The sequence below is a fragment of the Sander lucioperca genome, chromosome 1, assembly GCF_008315115.2.
Source record: "Sander lucioperca isolate FBNREF2018 chromosome 1, SLUC_FBN_1.2, whole genome shotgun sequence".
NCBI classification, from domain to species: Eukaryota; Metazoa; Chordata; class Actinopteri; order Perciformes; family Percidae; genus Sander; species Sander lucioperca.
The window spans coordinates 11,743,307-11,764,934 of NC_050173.1; the positions used below are offsets into that span (position 1 = coordinate 11,743,307).

General features: G+C 39.7%; 1 protein-coding gene across 2 annotated transcripts in view; it reads right to left on the reverse strand.

Moving 5' to 3' along the window:
• The window catches only part of bcr (BCR activator of RhoGEF and GTPase), an 86,508-nt gene that overhangs the window by 6,445 nt on the left and 58,435 nt on the right, over nt 1-21,628 (reverse strand). For both annotated transcript variants that reach the window (XR_004101266.2, XM_031278019.2), the window contains exons 5-19: nt 18,990-19,097; nt 17,118-17,178; nt 16,936-16,988; nt 16,453-16,593; nt 9,528-9,649; nt 9,122-9,287; nt 8,785-8,904; nt 7,698-7,773; nt 7,455-7,559; nt 6,937-7,011; nt 6,412-6,509; nt 5,251-5,382; nt 2,253-2,312; nt 1,361-1,470; nt 443-582 (exon numbers count right to left, since the gene is read on the reverse strand). Coding sequence is in view for 1 of the 2 variants with exons in the window: in XM_031278019.2 (XP_031133879.1) it covers nt 443-582; nt 1,361-1,470; nt 2,253-2,312; nt 5,251-5,382; nt 6,412-6,509; nt 6,937-7,011; nt 7,455-7,559; nt 7,698-7,773; nt 8,785-8,904; nt 9,122-9,287; nt 9,528-9,649; nt 16,453-16,593; nt 16,936-16,988; nt 17,118-17,178; nt 18,990-19,097 (1,567 nt within the window). In the remaining variant the exon portion in view is untranslated. The remainder of the gene's footprint in view (nt 1-442; nt 583-1,360; nt 1,471-2,252; nt 2,313-5,250; nt 5,383-6,411; nt 6,510-6,936; nt 7,012-7,454; nt 7,560-7,697; nt 7,774-8,784; nt 8,905-9,121; nt 9,288-9,527; nt 9,650-16,452; nt 16,594-16,935; nt 16,989-17,117; nt 17,179-18,989; nt 19,098-21,628) is intronic.

The following is a 21,628-nucleotide window of genomic DNA, read 5'->3' on the forward strand; positions in this document are numbered from 1 at the left end:
ATGTTAACTCACAGTCAGACACAGATTTACAATAATGATCACCTGAGCAACAGAAACAGAAATATTACAAAAAATGGTTTCCTTCAGGTGATGGTCAATTAATCCTCTTAGCCTTCTTTCCTAGAAATGCATGGCAGTTGCAGTATTATAACCACGATAGGGGATGTAAAGACACAGTAAATCTTGTACATATTGAAATATAATTTAATCTTTTAGTACTATAACTATTTTTCAGTTTACCTGCCTTCTATGAAGGTTTAGGGATCTTAGAACAAGTCTACTAAATCTAATAGGAATAGCAATAAGAATTCCTTCATGAAATTCCAACACATACACACCAAGGATGTTAACAGAAATATGGTCACACTGACATGTTTACAAGTGACAAATGAAATAAAACACATTTTGACTTTATTACATGAAACCTGCAGGGTATACTCACTGGTGTCAAAGGCTGTCTTCAACGCCTGGATATCAGTGGCCACTCCTGATACTCGGTAGATGCCCACCTCCTCCATACCCCTCCTTTCAATCTCCTCTAGGCACTGACGGACAATGTAGGGCACCTTGGAGCGCTCTCGCCTGTATGGAGACAAACATTAATGATCACCAACAAGCCATTTATATTAAGTAAAACTTACCGGCAGAAAATACTGAATAAACAACAAGGCACTAACTGTTTTGTTTACTGAAAGGAAGGAAAAGAACAAGGCTCAAAGCTGTGTTTTGCATTGTTATGACTACTGGAAGGGCTCGTAGTTACCTCTGACTCTTTGCTTGTGTTTCTGTAGAAATATTGTATCTACAGCGCTAATTGATTTTTGCTGTTAAACCTAGTTGTTATCTCTAATCCTTATTTAAGCCACTCATTAGCAACAACAATGGCCAAAAACACACAACACACTGAACACATAACGCACTGATGCTTCTACTACATGCTTTCTCCCCCTTTCCCTCCCAACTGTCTCCCTTTTCCTTCTTTGACCTCCTTTGACCAAAGAAATTAAGGCGACAAAGTGTTCAAATTTACAAATATTTAAGTGTTAAGTCTGCAAGTGGGAAATACATAGCAGGCTGCCTGTTTTTAGAGCTAATTGGCAAATGTTACATGCATTAACATAAACTATACGAGACATGTGAAATTGAACCATCAGCCTAACATTATGGGATTTGAGGAAAAAAACAAAAAGATTAGCATATCCATAAAAGAAGAGGAGGCCAAGAGTCGAGCCCTGAGGAACATCATTGGAGAATACAAATGTGCCATTGATGCCTGACAGACCATTAGAAGCAAGGATAAATGGAGTTTAACAGTACAGTACAGTACAGTACAGTACTGTGTGTTAAAATGTCAACTCACTTGGTCACTGTGGAGATCTTGACTCCAAACACACCCATGGGTTTCCGTGAGGGCATCCTCTTCAGGCTGAACTCTCGGCTGGTGAACTTCATGGAGAGTTTAACCTCAATCTGACACAGGAAAAAAATGGCTTTACGTTAAAACAGGTTTGCGTGTTACAAGCCTGACATCCATCTGCAATGGCTTTCCATGATCTTGAGGAAATCCTGACATGTTGAAACCAGATGTAGTCTTCACAGAGAAATCCACTGCTAAACCATGTCCCCGAGATTGTATTCCTCATTGCTGTGTGCTACTATAATATAGTCTATGTCCTCGGCGTCCAACTTCTGGGATTGCTCCGGTGCTGCAGGAAATTCCGCCGGATGCATGTATTTTCGCCGATGTCCGTTTCCTTCCACTTTCTTTGTGGTAGAATTTTAAACTCCGGTGGATTAATGAGGACTATGGTTAACTGCCCCTCAGATCTCTGCAGGGTAAATTGAGACAGCTAGCTAGACTACAACTAAAACAACTTTTGAACGTACACATTCCACCAAAACAAGCTCCTTCCCAAGGCTATTTTGCAGCGGCTTCGTGCGGAGCTTAGTACCGGCCATGACAATTGTGATTGGTTTAAAGAAATGCCAATAAACCAGAGCATGTTTTCCTCCCATCCCGGAATGCTATGTAGACTAGCCAGACCCTCCTCTGCATCGTGGAGGATGGTCTGGCAAAGCGAGACTAACTATAATATAAATGTGAGGCTCTATTGGAGCTAAGTAACAGTGACACCTAATATGAGTATTTTGAGAAAATTGATAATTATCAAATATGTCAACTTTTTAAACGTGAGGGGAGGAAATACAGGAAAGCACTACAAAAATAGAAGAAGTATAATTAATTTACTCACCCCATTCATGGGAATAACTGTTCTCTGCCAGTCTTTGCCTTGGAGAGTCGGAGGGTCAAGCTGGTAGAAGCAGCACAAAAGGACAATACATGTAAGCATATATTGGGTGATATTACATTTGAACTAAAGAGATATTTCACCACATCCCCCATAGTTGGTCCTTCGAGATTTGTAAGCTTTTTTTAATAATTATCTTCACTCGAGTTTCTGCGTGTGAAAGTCGTCGGACGACACTAATTTCTAAACACAGCCATACTGAGAAATACAGAGAGAGTTGTGTGGAGCTGATAGTCTTAATCAGCTTTGTATCAACTCATTTGGCAATGGCTTGAATGTAACGGACGTTCATTATTATAAAAAAGTTACGCACTTAAGCTTTAAGATTTACTTATTTACTTTGATACTTTAAGAAGCAGATTCTTCTTTTGTACTTTTGTAGTAAAGGATGTGAATACTTCTCTCACCACTGCCCATTTGTTTACGTGTCTGTTAGCTCTTCAGGATATTTAAAACATTTTTGAAATTAAGGAAGGTTATAGGCCATGGAAAACGGTACGGTCTCACTATTTTCTCATGAACCACTGCAGCTACATGGATTTTTTATGTTTATTTGTTTTGTTAAGATTATGTTATCTTTACATTTTGTTGTCACACTTATGTCCTGTTGAGTTATGTCAACAAAGCGGTGCATAAAGTTATAATTGCATCAACAGTACAAAAATCTTTCCTCTATCGTAGTGGAATGTTTTCAAAGGTGTTTTTTTTTGTTGCATTACACCCCTTTACTGTATTTTTCTAAAGATGACAATCTAATTTGTTTAAAGAGCCTACATTCACACCCAGAAGTGCAAAAACACACTCAGATCTAAAGAGACATGCCATATGGAGCAATAAAATCACACACATCTTGACACAAGGAAACACACACAGTTTACTGTGTGTTGTGTGTTTACCTAGGCTGAGCCCCATCTGGTTGCGTGCAAAGCTGGATCATGTTTCTCATAACTGAATCTTTCGCTGCTGAGAGTGCTCTTTGATTTGAGCCGGTTATCTACAAAGAATTACATTCCACTAAAAACAGCAAAGCTCATTTTATAATGTATGCAGTACACAATGTGAAAATATCATATATACCGTATATAGATAATGTGATTTGAGATGAATGTGCATGTTCAAGAAAAAGAAGATCAAGACTGACGTAAAAAATAATCGTATTTTCTGTATATTCATGTAGTAAAAAAACTGAAAATGTGCGTTTTTCTTTAAGTTAATGAACAGATATAAAAGTTTATGATCAAAAAAATTATTTTGGCATTTTTTACAGTTTGATATTGTAAATTTAGTTCACAGTGACGTTTGACATATGTAATAGAGTGCATAGTATTGTAAGAAATAATCTCCATAATAACCTCCAGCCTACCTACATCTTGTGTTTTTTTTTTTTTTTACTGTACAGTTTTGTAGGGAGTAATTAACTTTTTTTGTTTTGCCAAAGTGTTTGTGTAACTACTTACATTTTGGACCAAAATAGATTTCAATTTCAAATTTGATTAATTAGCAGCTGGTACCGAAAACGTTCCACAAAGTGGAGGAAACTCACAGAAGAATAAGTCAGCAAAAAGCACACAAAACAGATGACAGAGAATAAAGAGAAATACATAATTGCATTATATTAGCATGTGTTAGAAACACATTTAGGCAGGTAAATGGTAACACCTGGAAGGTATGTTCGGCTACCTGCCACTCTGACAAGTTTATTTTATTCTAAACATTTGTTTAGTTGGTAAACCAGTGAAACTGAGCAGTAATCTGTGGGATTTATCAGCCACTCTGGCTTCTACTGAAGACAGAAGTGGTAGTTTCTTGCCCTGGATTTATGTCCTGGGAGCAACTTTCTCACCACTCAGGCTGGTTTATTTGAATTACATCATCTTTAAGGAAGTGATCATGTCACAGGTTTACCAAAGGAACCACTAGATGGAGTATGTGACTGTAATTCACAGTTTGGCAGACAAGGAGACTTATACTATTGCGGATGGCTACTGCAATTTGAACAAAGTGGTCAGGATACAGGCTGCTTAAAATTAACACTGCTCACATGAATTCAGTGTGTGTATGACACACAAACATGAAGCTAATGCTACACCATGTGTTCTATGATTGGTTAATTTAAATATCACTCACATAAAAAGGGATCATTAGTATTTTCTCTAAAAGTTTGATATTTAGTGTTTTAATTTCTGAGTTTGTTTACGAAATACAAAATAAGACATTACACATCTTGACACCAGGTTCTGCAGTGTATAATCTGACACACACACACACACACACACACACACACACACACACACACACACACACACACCTGTCCTGCTGTGGGTGGAGGAGTAAGAGAAGGAGGTTTTTGTAGGCTGTGAATAAAAGAAGAGACTCATGTTTCTGACTAAATCTTTCCATCTGTCTGTATCTTCCTTTCCCTCTCTCCTGTATCTTTGCTTTCCCTCTGTTGATCTCATGAGTGAATGTAGGCATTATTGCAGGCTGGCGTCATCTTAGCAACCTAATCACCTGCTATCTAGATCTGCTATCAACCTGCGATCAGCCAGTCTCACGGCCAGGCTGCTGAGGACAGTGTCTGTGTTTTTTTTTTTCCCCGGGGTATTATCAGGATTTTGGCCCTTTCTTTTTAACAATCAATCAATGGCATGAAAATAAAAGCTTTGCGTCATTCTATCAAAAATGCTGCACATCATCATCCTCCTGACATGCACTGAACAGAAATTTATAACCATTATAACAATATAACCGATCTCCACCCACCCATTACATATTAGGGTAATTCATCTAATCAGCCAATTTATACATTATGCTCAGTTTACTGTCATTCACTGAGCAATAATATGGATTTCATGCTTTGTGGCAGCGGTGGTGACATAACTGCCTATCAGTAATGAGTCATGTTGGGTCTGTTGGGGGGGGGGGTGACGTAATGTCATACCGGGATCTGTCCTTTCCCCATGATGCGGTCTGTGCTCTCTCCATCCTCTTTGTTCTGCTTGGTCTTGTTGTAACACTTCTCGTAGCAGAGCAGCCTCAGGGTCTGAGAGCCCTCCAGCTCAATCTCAAACTCCTGAGGGGAAGAAAAAACACAAAAAGTACTGAAGTTGTAGGGAGATTTGCAAAAATGTCCAAGATGTACATGAGTACAATAACACTAATAAAGACAAGAATAACAAGAATGGCAATATACCTCCAGAAACCCTACAACCTCTGCATCCACCCTACATTTAAATTCATACACAGCTGACCAACATTCTGACTCTGTTATTGTGTACGGGAGCACTCTGCATATGTTTTGCACATCGTTCTGAGGCCCACACTATGTTGGTTCACTTAGGATTTGGACAGATGTGAGTCATCACCAGCAGCTCCTCGTTAGCCGATATTATTTCCACTCTGCTGAGCAAAATCCTCAGAGTCTTTGGGTCCACGATGGAAAACTGATTCCACAGACTGTGTCTTAATGCTCTTCTTCCTCTGTAGTGCTAACCTCCGACATCCAGCTGTGCCATGTACATGAGTTCACGTTTGTTTGTTTGTTTGTTTGTTTGTTTGTTTGTTTGTGTGTGTGTGTGTGTGTGTGTGTGTGTGTGTGTGTGTGTGTGTGTGTGTGTGTGTGTGTGTGTGTGTGTGTGTGTGTGTGTGTGTGTGTGTGTGTGTCTGCTTGCACGCATATATGGTATGCATAATGTGTGTGTTTTTGCTATACGTCTGCAGGGGCTTACTCAAAGATGGACAGCTAAATGATTACAGGACCAGATGTCAGATACATGACAGGCAGTACAAACTGTTCCAAGAAGGAACTGTGTTCATGTATGTCTTTGTTAGTTGAAAAGAAACAAGCATCCTGATATGGTTTTCCAATAAAGGAAATGTAACATCTTACAAATCTGTGCATACATAGCAATTCCATTTTTAACTTTAAAAGGCCTTCAGGTTGCAACACAGTCATGATTAAATAATTAAACCGTAAAAATGTCAAGTATTTTAGAATTGACTCATAATTGACACCTCGATTAGCTATATACAGACTCTGCAGGGACATTTTATTCCAACTGGAATATCTACAGTTGCATGCAGTATTGTGACGGTGTCTTACCTCGTTCCATTTGGGTTCAGTAGTGTATCGATACACTCTCGTCTTGGCTTTATTTGAAAAGAAGCCAAAGGAATCCACCTCCAATGTGCAGTAGAGATCTGATAGAGAGGAGAGGATTGAAAAGATATGACATTTATATTGGCTACTGAAGTGTTCTTTGTGAATGCATTACAGTACTGTAGCAATCAAACTGGCTGAATGTGAGATGTTATCCCCAGAAAGCAAATTAGGAATGAATTACGTTCAATTTGTTAAAATGTGTTTCATGCAGGTGTTATGCAACTCAGTAAATGTACCAAACGACAATCACAAATAAGTTAATTCTTATGAATTATACAGACATTTAAGTAGTGAAACTTAAAAAAAATAGCCTAAAATAAAAGTAAAGTCTGAAGGAAACACATACTTCCAAAAGTTTCCCACTGCTCTGTGATCACATTAAAGCTGACCTTGCTCAGTAACTCATTTTGTCTGATTATCTGTATTTTCTGTTGTGTGCATGAAGGCTAAAGGTGAGTGACTCACTCAAGCTCTGTTTGAGGCCGGAGGCAGAGTGGACAATTACATTCAGGAACCCGTGGAGACCGGGGGATTCATCCTCTGGAAAAACAGTCAGTGAGCAGAGAAAAAAGAAAAAAAGACAGCGAAAGGGGATTAGAAAAGCATGCAGATCTCTGTTTGTTTTGGAACAGAAATGGACATGGAAGGAAGGGATAAAACAGCCTTGTACAGTATAAAACACAAGGCATAAACTTCTGTGTACTTTTAATTCCCATCTGAATTACAACTATTTAAACTAAATCATCATTTTTTTCCAGGGCAATTTTTCTAGCATTTCATGGTTAAAAGCAGAGCTGCCACACAAAGACAAACATAATGAAATCAAGCAAGTGTAAAAGTGTAACCACACACCTATACAAACCGCTTATAATTTTACTGTGGAAATATCTACTAAATCCATCATATGATGAGGACAACTTTATTTTAGTAAACAGGATTTGAGTGTTAAAAACAACTTTTAAATGTAAAAATGAGTACCTTACCTTCTTTGTTAATGCTAAGTGGAATGTGGTGGACAGTCTGCAGCTTGACACAGGAGTTGGTCAACATTTGCAGCTCCATGGAAGTCAAGGAGGAAGTTTTCAAACCTTTAGGGAAGACAATAAATGTAGACTGTAAATGATAATGTATATTGGTTTCTCTTTCTCCATCATGTTTCTGTGCCTAGAATGTTCTTCACAAATGAAAAAAAAATCTTGATTTGTAGACATTTCTGGGACACTTACATTTCTTCTGCTGTTCCTTCATTAACTCCCTCCACTCTGCACGTTCATAGTCAGACGAAATCAGGAAACTATAACTCTGAAAACAAAAAAAACGGCTGTTAGTTCATCACTGATAAATCTGGTGAGAGGCAGACTGAACAATTAAAAGGACATGTGTCATCTGTGCTAATACTATTTGTTTTTTTTTAAACATTCTTTTTTTTTTTTGTGTGCCTATTCTTCATGTACTGTATTGTGCTTAGGCCTGCACGATTCGGGGAAAAATATGAATCACGATTTTTTAGCTTAGAATTAATATCACAATTCTCTGCCACATTTTTTTTGTCACGAAGTGTAATGTTTATTGCATACATGAACCATGACAAAACAAAACAAATTGGCAGTACCAAACATAGATTTGTTTTGGGCACCTATAGCACATTGCGCATCACCACAAGCCTATAAACATAGAGGCTTCAATGAATAAAGAAAATAAAGTACATACTGACCATTTAAGTACAGTAGGCTACCAAAAATAGTGACATATAACACATTGAACTAAATATGGCCCTGATACAGGCTCTATCTGAACTCCTTGAATATGTCTTAACATAATTAAAACATGTCAATGTCAAATGCTTTCAATAAATTAATTGAAGGAGAAAAAAAAATAAAAATCGAAGTCATTTAAAAATTAAATCGCGAACAGGGGTGAATCGAGATCGCGATTTTATAACGATTTATCATGCAGGCCTAATTGTGCTTAGCAAGTTGTACCTACTGACCACTGTTGGACTGCTAGTATGTGATGTGTGTGGTATATTGTGTTGTGTTGCTGGGTATGTGAACTTTACACTCACTGATGTTCTGAACAAATGAAGTTCCTAACGGATAAATAAAGTTCATTGAATTGAATATTGAAATTTAAACTCTGCACTTATGAATTCTTGTCCAGATCATCTTTAACACATAGAAGATATCATACAGCAATTGCTCCATACTGATACAAGAGATTCTAAGTATGAGACAGATCAAGAAGAATGAATTTTGAGTAGTAGGAGGAGGGTGATGGGGCAGAAATGATGATTAAGTTGGAGAGTGCCATCACCTTGCCGTTCTTGTTGTAGACTCTGATGGGCATGCTCGGAGATGTTAACAGTAGCAGAGACTCCTGTTCAGACAGCTTCTTCCTGAGACGGTCGATGACTTTTGAACCCTTGTTGGCTCTCTGAAATCACAGAGGTGAAAACTTTTGACTGTGTGTTTATGTTTGTGTGGGGAAACCTTACCTTTATCACCTTACATTGGAAGAAATGTTGTATCCAATAAGACACTAAACTAAACTAAACACTCAGAGGACAAACTTGCACTGTTGTCAATCTAAAAATCTGACTTTTTTTCTATAGTTCCTGAACAGATTTGGTGAAACAGTGTATCAACGCTACCTTCTCTCTCTGAATCTCGCTGCGGAGGTGTGAGATCTTGACCTTCATGGCATCGAGCTCTTCATCGGGGACCTGGGGGATGGTAAGTGGCTCCGTCTCCTCGGGGCCCTGGAAGGTCAGCTCAGTCAGGGGGATGTACCACTTACTGTCATACTGTTGGTTTTTACTGCAGTGGGAGAGAAACAAAGAGAGCAGATGTGAAGGAAGTATGAAAGGAGGAGTGGACTGATAAAGACGGATCAAAGATGTGGATGAATGGGGTGTGGGGGGAGTTGTCTGTTATTTGGCTGCATTGCATGGCTGCAATGTTGGGAATCTACGTATTTTGGTGTATTTCACTGTGGCAGTCACTCTTACTTAGTGAGGATAAGGTAAAAAACAAACAAAAAACAGTCAGGTTTCTTACCCTCCGATCTGTTTCTTCAGTTTGGCGCAGAGCAGCAGATCAGTGAAAAGGAAGACATGTCGCAGCTTCCTGGTTCCCTCCACCAACTCCACCATGAAACTATCCCTCAGAAGCTGACGGCTCTATGGCAAGAACAACACCAGTGGTGGGTCAGTAACTGTTACAACTTGTGGACAGGAAACAGTTAGTTTGCAGAGCCTTTGTATTGGGATGCATCCCATAGATTAATGGCTTCTCCTCTCTTCCCACCTTACCATTCCTGTTTTACCAGCAAGAAACGTGGAGGAGACAAGGCAAAGAACGGAATGGAGGTGACAAGGAACCCAGGGAGACTCCTAATCAAAAATGTCTGCTTTACTCAATCACCAGTGACAAAGCTCATGTGCAACCTACTTATGTTCATTAAATATTAACCACATTATTACCCAAAAGGCGTGGAGGGTCTTGCATTAAATTGCATGAATTAAACGAATCACCTGCTAAATGCTTTTGTCATATTCTGGCATAATCATCAATTTTCCAGGATATAGAGGAATGAATGAGTTAATGGCAGACTAGGAATCACTGATGTCAGACTATGTAATGAGATGTGTAATACTGTCATTTGCCAAAAGGGGGCAGTGATGTCATTTTCCAAATAAGAAAACACATTTACAAGAATGGACTTAGAACAATAACAGGGAGCAGAGAAATGCCAAACCACAACTCAGTAGTAAATGATCCACCTTCACATGCTCATAACCTTGGTTTTACTTGTGGTACGGGGTATAATAAACGGTTAGGCAGTAGAGGTTCACTTTGAAAGAAAAACTGAGAGAATAAAATGAAATTTTGTATTTTAACTCAGCAGTCAAACAGAGTAGTTATATCTAGCAGGGAAGGGACCTTGCAATTTTGGCTTTGCATTCATTCTTTTAATTGCACAAACTATATTTGTGTGTCTGATTAATTTGGATTATTCTACAAGTTACAAGCTGATTTCACCTACTTTGCCTTCAATATATATATATATATATATATATATATATTTATTTATTTTAAAGATTATTTTTGGGGCTTTTTCCCTTTATTAGATAGTGACAGTGGATAGACAGGAAAGGGGGACAGAGATGGGGGATGACACGCAGCAAAGGGCAGCAGGTCGGATTTGAACCCACCCCACTGCAAAGGACTCAGCCTACATGGGGCACGCTCTTACTGGGTGAGCTAGAGGACGCCCCTGCCTTCAATATTTAGCTTGATTGTACCTATTTATTTGAGGTAATTACCTGATCATTTGTTTGAGAACAAACACTTGCAAAGCCATCATAGATAACAATGTATTTAATTCAGAGTCAAAACATTAAAGAGTAGGCACTGGTTGCTGACAACATTTAAGCTGCAGGTTTCTTGTTTTAATAAGAAACACTGACAAGAGGAATGACAGCTAATGGGCTATAACATTATCAATATGCAGAAAGAAATGAGTTGTACAGTCCATTTACTGCTGCCCTACAAAGCAAGCAAATCAGAAAGTAGTGGTGTCCACCAAAATCTGCTAACAGAAAATCTGTTTTTCTTCCTTCTCACTTCCATTTTCTTCCAGGGGCCACACCAGCACCCAGCCAAGCCAACCTTACAACGCCCTGGCAGCAAGGCCATGCAGTGTGACATCACACTGGTTCAGAACCAATCACATCCTTATCTTCATCTTTGTGCCCTCCTTTCCCCTTCCTCCTCCCCCCTCCATCATGACCACACAGCTACTGTCACCGCCAGAACAGTAGTGAAGTGGAGCTGATTGCTTGTGTAGGAAAGGTTTATGTGCTTACAAAAAACCTGACTGGACATCTGCTTGCAAAGAGGAGGTTCATGCTGTGTCACTCAGTGTTGACGCTTGTGCATGATGGAGAGGGTGAACGGAGGATGAGCAAGACAGAGAGAGCACAGCAAAAGGGAAGTAAATGGCTGAAAGAGAATGGAGAGAAGGAGAAAGTGGAAAGAAGAAATGAGAGAAACAGAGTAGCTCCCAATTGGAATACATAGCATGCTGCAGTTTCTTACTGTACTGATACCCAACACAGCTCCACTGCAGTAATCTGTTGTTGAGGCATTCATGCACATGCACTTGCAAGCACACATGAAGATCCTGCAGCAGATTACAATCCTGTTTTTATCCCCAAAATAAGGATCCAATTCCCACTGGTGGATGTAATTATTCATTACCAGCTAGATAATGAAGCCTGCAATGATGACAATCTCTGATAGAGAACTTCCAGATGAGTTGCCTTCTGGCTATATGGCATATTTTTCTAATGGCAACTGGCATCCTACACCTGTCAGACCAACGCACACAACAACTCATCTCATGATCCAGTTTATGTTGTAACTCAGACTTGAGATATGATGAAATTACTCTTTGCAATGAGTCCCTGGTAAGTATTAACTGTAATGTTCATCTTTCAGGCTCAATCTTTGGGTTTTGGGACTTTGATGCCACAAGAACACCACATCTATGAAGTGTTTCCACATGTAATGTAATCCCCCTGAGGATATTTTCTAACTAGAATATAAAACAAGGCTCCATCTTGCCTTACTTCCATCAATCTACATTCTGTCATGTCGGTCTATTTTTAGGACAAGTTGCCTACTATACAGTAGTTAGAATAAGACATTGGTCAGACTGCTCCGCTTAGTTTTGGCACATTACTCAAATACAACAACAAACTAAAGGAAGGAGGAAAACTGACGCTATACTGTGAGGCTATACACGTACTGTATATTAAAAGCACCAATGCATCAGTCTGATCCAATCCGATTTGTGGTGTAAAGGGCATTTAATATATATATATATATATATATATATATATATATATATATATATATATAAAAAACACCAAAGTCATTAGGATTCCTTACATTTTAATGGCTGAGACATTTCACTAAAACCCTAGAACCCCAAAAATGTCTACCTCATGGTGGCTACAGTATAAAGGAAAAGACAGGAGGCTACATCCTCTACCTGTTCATACCAGATTTGCACTACTACACTACAGTTTTGTGTTTTATACTTCTATCTATTTTTATATTTGTATGATTTCTTCTTTCTTCTGTCTGTATTCTCCTCCTCCAACTTTTTTTTTTATTTAACTTTTCAAAGAGTAACTGTGCCCAGTCTATTAATCCTGTTTGCCCAGCCAGCTAGTGGTGGCAACATGCTTTTTTCCACATCCTGTGCAGCAATGCTGTAGCGTGGCACCATGGTACCACTCTACATCGCCAGTTGGCTGTGGTCACAATTATGACAGACCACACCTGACCACATAGCTATGATGTTGGGTGTATACCTTTAGACCAACAGAGACCAGTTCAGCTGTTTTTCCTCCTTCCAAAAGGAGTGTGGACTTTTTCTATAGATGGTAATTAGAGAAGACTAAGAGAAACTAAGAATGCTGTTCTCTAATTATCCTACAGAAAAGTACAAAATTAGATTAGGTTGGATTACTATACAAAAAGTACCCTAACTGCAAAACTATAAACGCCGACTCACGCAGATTAAAAATGAAGGGTCAGCAGAATTGTTGCACATTAGATTTATCTTCACTTACAGGTAGATGAACTGGACTTCAAATGACCCACTGAGAAACTACGCAGCCCATCAAGCTTCAATAATAATAATAATCCTCTTCTCCATTGATCTCATGATGAAGAGATGAAATAAAGGGAGGGATAACAGCTAGATTAAGGATTTACAGGCTTCTAACTGTGTGGGAGTGAATGGGATAAAACAAGACTGGCCAGTAAAATACTAGGACACAAAAGCAGCTGTTTAACCTGCCTATTTAAATCTGTCAATACAAAAACCTTAACAAAGGTTTTGACTCCATCAAATCAGAATTAGACAGAGATTATGAATATTCATTTCTGAATCAGAAACTAAACAGAAAAAACACGTAAAAATAATAGCCTAAATAATGCTGTTCTAGTGAATTTTATTTTAACACTGAAGGAAGGGGTTGACACACTCGCTAAATGCCTGCAGATACTTTTTTTTCTCATTTAATCAAGGTTTATTGTTTTATCTTTGAATGCAGACACATATTGCAGTTCATCAGTAATCTGATGAATTAAAAAAAATGTGCTTACGCTGCTGCTTTGCTCTGCTACTGGGGGGAAAAACATCCTTAACAAACCAGCTGTCTCAGCGCATCAGATGACATTTTCATAATATCGAACAGCCAGTAGGAGAAAAGTGACTTCATCTACAGTATTTCTCATAATAGCTGACCGAAACATCAGCAGCACCAACGTGGAAGGAGAGAGACGTGAGGCAGAATGCAGATTAAATATTGACCATCTTTTAGAGGAGCTGAGAGCGTGTGCACAAGTAATGGCATACATTTACAAAAGATCCGTGTTTATTTTTAGAACACACGCTCGGAGGGGCTTCTCTGCACTTCTCTGCTCTTGTGTGTTTTGTTGTTGTATATGTGTAAAACAATTTGTGTATATGGGGACCAGTTATGATAGAGTGAAAGACAGACGTACAGACAGATGAAAGTGGTTTGCATTTCTACATGAAATACACACAGACACACACACACACACACACACACACACACACACACACACACACACACACACACACACACACTGTCACATCAGGAGCACATCTTTCCCACAGGCAAACAAAGCAAAACGAGGAGGTGAATTAAGATTTAGGCAGCGCCATCATTTGCATTTTAATTAAGCAGCTTGTGTTTGTCCCCTCCCCTCATCTGGCTGGGCCAGGGCCTCTGGGGGCCACTTGTGCTGCTCTGCTCCTGCATGCCTCCACTGAACAAACCACAGGTTATCACTACTGTGTACACATGGAGGGTAAAAAAAAGTGACACTCCAGCGCTCCTTGAATCGTCTAAATTTCAGGTCAGATCATAAATCAACAAAAGGGTTTCCCGCACCCTTAAATCATCACTTAACTCTGAGAACGGACAGAACAACACCATGCTAATGTTTGTAGACTCAGTGTTCCTTTGACATTTCTGACTGTTTCAACAGCTACTACAGAGCGCTGTGTGCAGCCAAACAAATCTTCAACACTTAGATTAACAAAAAGAAAGTTACAACTCATTAGTTCTGTAAAATGTGTGAGCCCAGTATCACTATCAGCCACTAAAAGCTACTGTATGAATTTAATAAATTTAATTTTGTCTACACATATCCTGCACTCATCAAATTGGTGTTGATATCACACGAATAAAAAATAATGAGGGCAACTCCTTAACTAAGTTAAATCATCAGCGCTTCCAAAGGCCCGAGTTCCCCTTTGGACATCAAAAGGCACAGAAAAGTACAGTTAACACTGTAACAATGTTAACGTGCACAGACATTGTGGAGAGGTCAGAGAACAGATTCAGCTTCAGCAGAGTGACCATTTAGGAGGGCGAGGGCGTGCTGACTTGGAAACTCAAATTACTTGATCATTTAATGACTTTAATGATTATCTTAGAGATATTAAAACAGCATTACAAACACATCTCTACTAGACGTGATTACATTTTTATTTCTTGCTGATGCTTAGTTTAAGCATCGTCCTTCTTATTAAATGCAACATCAGCTTCCCAACTTTCCAGGTAAAGACAATCTTTTTTTTTTAAGGTTATTTTTTGGGGCTTTTATGGCCTTTTATTAACAGGAGAGCTTGAAGACAGGAAAGGGGAGAGAGGGGGGATGACATGCAGCAAAAAGGGCCACTGGTTGGACTCGAACCCGGGCCCAAGGACTCAGCCTACATGCGGCGCACACTCTGGGTGAGCATAGAGGTTGACCCAATGACAATCTTTTCAAGCGAGTTATATGTCGCAGCTCAGACGATGACATATAGACAAAAACCTCAAGCATATTATATACTCTAAAGGTATGATTTAATGGGCCCCATTGATTTCCATGTGTTGCTTTCATGTAGCCATAATAAATATTTGATGACTGGTGTGGAGGTCTGGACAGACTTGGATGGAACTGGGGCCTGCGGGGATAGGAGGGGGAAGTGTGTGTGTCCGGGTGAGTGTGCATGTTCAAAGGCAAACAAGAGATAGAATGCGAGTGAATTGAACAGAGAGTAGGAAAGTGTGTGTGTGTGTGTGTGTGTGGAAAGGGTGCGGTAATGACCCCCCTGTGAGCAGAGGGAGGAGCCGGCACAGCCTTCTCCATTTATGAATAATTAACTTGGAATCTGACAGTCAGAGCAGACCGGTGGCTCATTACAAAGCATTATGTACGGCAGTGTCACGCAAGCTATCAATCAAGAGGTGTCCATTCATGTGCGTCAAGTCATCTCCGGGGATGACAGAGACAGTGGGGGGTAGGTTTTGAGTGTGTGTGTGTGTGTGTGTGTGTGTGTGTGTGTGTGTGTGTGTGTGTGTTTGCGTTAGGGAAGATGGAGGGATGGGAAGCCACAGGAGAGAGACAGAGCAAACAGAGAATCAGCCTCAACTAGGCAACCCTGGTATGACCATATAAGGCTACAGATTGGCGGGTCCTGTGCACTCATTTGGCAGCGACTTCATGATCATTTAGAAGGCGGGGTTATGACATCATCATGCTTAACACCAGAGCTGGAAAGAGTTAAACTGAAAAGTGGAGTAAGAGGAAATAGATTGCTTGGTATCACCTTTGAGTCTTTTATTTTAGTTAAAATAATAAGTCGAAAGGGACAGTCTGTATGAATCAGAATTTGATGTATTGTTATTTGCTGCCGTTCATAGTCATGTTGTCAGAGATACATTAAAACAAAAACATTTCAAGCCACAACACAACATATATAGATGTTGTAACCCACAACAATCCATGCCTATCAGCTGTTTGAAGAAGAGCATGACAATAAGGTATAAAACTGGGTTACATGTTGGGGCCAATCTTAACTCATCAAATGTTATGTAAATCTCACCTCTCCCTTCTTAACAGTCATAGACTGCCGTCGGGGCGTCGTCTCCTCATTGATGCTGGAGAGGAAGTTCTGGGAGATCCGCAAGGCGTCCTGCAGAAGTGGGTGGTCCGGGTGGCTGGTGGGCGTGTGTTTGAGCAAGTCCTGAAGTACAGTGGTAGATGGAGAAATATTAACTTTAAACCAGGTAAAAAAAAAAACACATATTAAGGTATATGTATGAACAATTCATATTATTATTGGCCGTTCTTCCTCTCTTTAATTCTCTTTTCTTTTTCTTTGGTACTGATGGAGAAAATGTTGTAAAGATTGTGATGGTGACAAAGCAGATTTGTAAGAAATACATGAAATAAAAAACAGTTGTTGGCCAGTTTGGTTTTCATCACCTGTGCCATGCCTATAAGGGTTAACTTGTGAGCATACCATACCATTTGTGATGTGACATTATTAAGATGTGTTGCTGCCTTAGCGCTCAGTCGTACTCACATGAAGTACCAATGTGCTGCGAGTCACTCTGTCCACTGGTTTATATAGCAATGCTGTACATGAAAAAGGAGAGAAACCAGACTGAATTACTATAATATGCTATATGTACATATTTTAATTTATGTATATATTTTAATAGATATAATTAAGTAAACACTAGCATGATGTGATATGTGACTGACCTTCTAGAGAGTTCTTGGCCGTCTGGTCCTTAGAATCCTTGGGGCTCCTCACCTTCAGGTTCTGTTTGGAGACAAAAGGCAGGTTCAAAGAGGAAACCCCTTTTAAAAAGACCTTTAAAAACCAGTTTAGTATGGTTCAGCCATATGCAAAAAATAGTGAGGTTATTATCCTTGCTCAAGCACTGAGGTCATGCGCTTCCAGATTAATTATGCCATTCTCAGCAGCTTTTCCCCCCACCATCTTGCTTAGATGGCTCAGAGTCATGCATCATTACTTAGGCCATTAACAACCACCGATGATGAATTCCCCATCCTGCATGTAGACACCAGCCTCAACGCTAACTGGTAGAGCTCATAAAACATAGACGAAGACTGATGGTGTACCAGAAACTGCTTGAAAAAATGTAGGAAAAAAATGTAGAAAAAAGAGCACAAAGATGTAGCCAGAGGTGTACATTTGCTCCGTTTTAATATACAACATACTGTAGTTCAAATAAGCCTCCCACAACGAGTACGATTTATAGTAACGAAACATTATTTTTAAAGGCTGCATCTGAACCCATTCTTATAGCTGCTGGACAAACCCCAAAATGTATGAAGAGAGCTGTAATACCTTTTCACAATTCCCACCCTCGTTAGATTGGTTGAATATAACACTGCTGGGAATGTAGATTACTAGTTTAAAACCACCGTCAATTTTCTTACATCAACCTCCAAAACTAGATTGGAGGCATATAAAATAAGTGTTTTCAAATCTAGTTTGTCTATTATAAAATAAATTGTTCTGAGCCCTCGAAGCTGTTGGAAACTTGTGTTTGGGGAAAAGATAAATGTATAAATTCATTATGCTGTCAAGGCTCATCTATGGTCTGTGTGTAGGTGATACTAAGCTCAGATTTTCCTGGTCAGCGAGGAGAATGAAACCAAGCAACCTTCCTCTGCAGTTCCCAATTTAACTGATGTACACACGTGTAACTGAACAAACACACACACACAAATTGCCTCTGGCTGCATTTGTAAAGAAATATTCAGCAGTACATGCAAATTTAAATGCAGGGAAATGTTAAAAGCTGCGTGGGTGAATAATGGGAGAGAGTTTTGCAAGTACACTGAATCAGGGACAAAACTGTTAAGCAGCTGCAAAATAGACCCTTTCTTTACAACACCTTGTCCTAATACCACATAATTTAATACTCTGCTGCAAGTCAGTTATCTTCTTTGTCATCTTTGTGTGACCATGTGACGCTGCCTTTCTCTTACAAACTGTCCAGCTGCAGCAGATTGGGCATGTTTTAATATATATATATATATATATATATATATATATATATATATATAAATTAGTATACAGCTACACACGCCCAACTATTTTAACATAATAGTATGAGTAACCATAGCAAATCAAAATCAAAAGGAGAAAAAAATGTTGCACATAAACAAAAAGTGTGCAGAAACAGGATATCGTATAGTATAGGCAGGAATTATGGAACTCCAACAAAGAATTACATGTAATGTTGGTGAAAATCACATCTATGATAAATGTTCAACTGAACATGTACTTGTGTGTTGTCCATAACTAAATTAGATACAGCATTGCTCCACACATCAAAAACTTGTGAAACTCAATTGGATAAGTTGCTGGTATGTAGGGGGTTAAGTGTTTGACTGAATACTTTTACACAGTGGTTAAATGACCCCATAACTGAGAGATCACAGCCTCAACTCCTGCAACAGCTTTGAGGTACAGTAGGAGCTAAACCAGTAACTGTTTCCAATTCCTTTCCCCACATCTGGATTATCACTTTTAATAAAAACAGGTATTTCAACCCCTTAGTTGGTGTTGTTATCCATTCTTTCCTCTCTGCTTCTTACCTCGGAGATTTCAGCAAACTGTGTGTTAGCCTGGCAACACTTCTCCGCTGTCTCCACAGCCAGTTCGTAGTTATCCACAAATGCTCGGTAGACTCCAAGCTGGCTGGCCTGATGGAGAGAGAAGAGAAACAGAGGAGGTTGACATATTGAAATGTTGGTCAGTAAATGTGATTTGTGAAGAGCCTGCAATCCATCCTTTAAATCCAAAAAAATAATAATAATACAGTGACAGTAAACTCTAAATGAGCTTCTATATAGGAGAAATAAATAGCTGGTGGACAGCATTCCCTGTGCTCTCAGACAGAACAGTTCATTGTAAAGACAGAGGTGGGAGGATGGAGAAGGGAGGATGGAGGAGCTACGAGCGAGGATGGAGGAGCTATGAGTGAGGATGAAGGAGGGAGGATGGAGGATAGATGGAGGAGCTATAAACGAAGATGCCTTTTCTTAACTTCCAGCACTTCATTCCTAAACGTCATACAAACTGCAACCTTGCTGCTGCTCTAAACATAAGACCAAACTACTTGAAATAAGGAGAAAGAAGAAAATGCATTAGAGAAACACAACAGACATTGGACAGCCAGACAAATGGAGGCACAGCAGCATGATGTAGCATGCTCTTTATGGTCAGTCAGTACAAATACCTTTGACTGAACTGTTATTATAAAGCCTCCATTTTAAGAAATATGTATATATGTGAAATATTGGACATCACAAATTAAAAGATAAAATAAACAGAAACTGCAGTAGTGGGATGTATAATCGTTAAAATTTCATATCTGAGCGTTAGTCCAGTCAGCTGCATCTGAGAAACTGCATATGACTCACAGACAATCAAACTAAACAACCTGCAAATAAAAGACACAGATCACGGTCACAACAACAGCATGTAACCACGGTGCACCTTCGCAGCCGGGCCCGTTTCCGTAGCAACCGGCGAGACAAGCACTGTGGCGGGATGAGTAATTAATGATTGGTGTAATGGAGGCTATGAAAGCACATTTAGGAAGCTGGATGGCTGAATAAAACTCCACCAAACGCTGCCTGCCAGTGCTGCGATCCATCTCGAAGGCGAACAAAGGGACAATCAATTCTCCTGAACAAAAGCCAGAGGAGAAGAGAGTACAGTGGAGATGGGTGTGTAAAGTCAAGAACCACACAACCACCTACACCCACATGCACGCACGGCCACACGCACGCACGCACACACACACACACACACACACACACACACACACACACACACACACACGTAAAATATTACCTTTAAAGCTCTTCATGAACTATCATATTGCTATATTTCAGACCTTTTAGCCCCATATGAGCCTATGTGGAGCTTCAGTGATTTGGGCAGATGTCTTTTGTCCTTTCCAGAGAACAGGCTTAAAGGGTAATCCAGGTTTATTACAACGTGGGTCCTACTTTCGTAGATCTAGCCATGATTTCTATCTGTTATAGCAGCATTTTACTCATCGCTGAGATCTGGCACCATGGCAACAAGGCTGTAATAAAAGTCAACAGGGTGAGAAACAAGCGGTCAGATGATCAGAGTCAGGTTTAGCCAGGTTATCTAAATCTTTATTTGGAGATCGAACCAAAAGTGAGTCCACCCAAAAGTTGATAATAACCGCTCATTGCACAGGAACACTCTTCAGGCACAACTGCGGTAAGTACGAGTAAGTAAGTGCGGGTCAAATCCGAAACAGGAAGTTGGTCTGTAAACTATGATCGATGTATACAATTACCAGTTTGTGTCTTCGTTTTCTAACTGACCTGTCCTTTCCTATCCGATGGTAGGCCCAAGTTGCAACAAAACCAGAATGAATCTTTAAAACTAGGAGGCTCAGAGACTTTACAGTCAGGGCCTGAGGCACTGGAACAACCCACGGCAGGAAATAAGTCTGGCTGAGTCAGTGCTTGTATTGTTGATTTTTAATTTGTTGCCTTGTGTGTAGCACTTTGTAATTAGATTAGACTACAAATAAAGGACTACTACACATCAAGCCAATAACTATTCTTTTCTCAAACTGACCCCATTCGTCCCCTAACATCCTATTTTTAGGCACAACCCCTAACCCTTCTCACATGCCCTGATCTTTGCTGTCATAGGGAGGTGTGAGATTCAATTTTGGCAGGAATGTGAAGTCAGTTTTCTAAACATTGTTTACAGTTGTTATGTTATCGCTGGCTGACAACATGTGTACTGTAGTGTTTGGTAGATCTTAAAAAAGTCCAAAAAGAGCCACCGTGAAAAAACACAATAAACACACAATGGAAATGAGTACCTCTTTTGTTAATAAATAACATTCCTAATGTGTGTTTTTCAAATACTCAATGATGAATTTCAGGCAGCAAAATAGTTAAAAAATGGATCTACAGTGTTTTGCACATACAGTACATCTGCACACTAGGAAGAAGTAAAGTTGAGGAAGGCGAGGAGAAAAGCAATTTTCACAATCCTGCAATCCTGTGTCCTGCCCTGGGCCACACAATCTGCACTACCGCGGAGGCCATTCAGAGCGTGACAGTTTGACTGTGGAGAGAACAGAGAGCTCGAATGTCTGCCAGCCACATCCACCAAGCCGCACACAACACCGTGAAGGCTTACCGAATGTGCGGCTGCAGCTACAGTATCATAG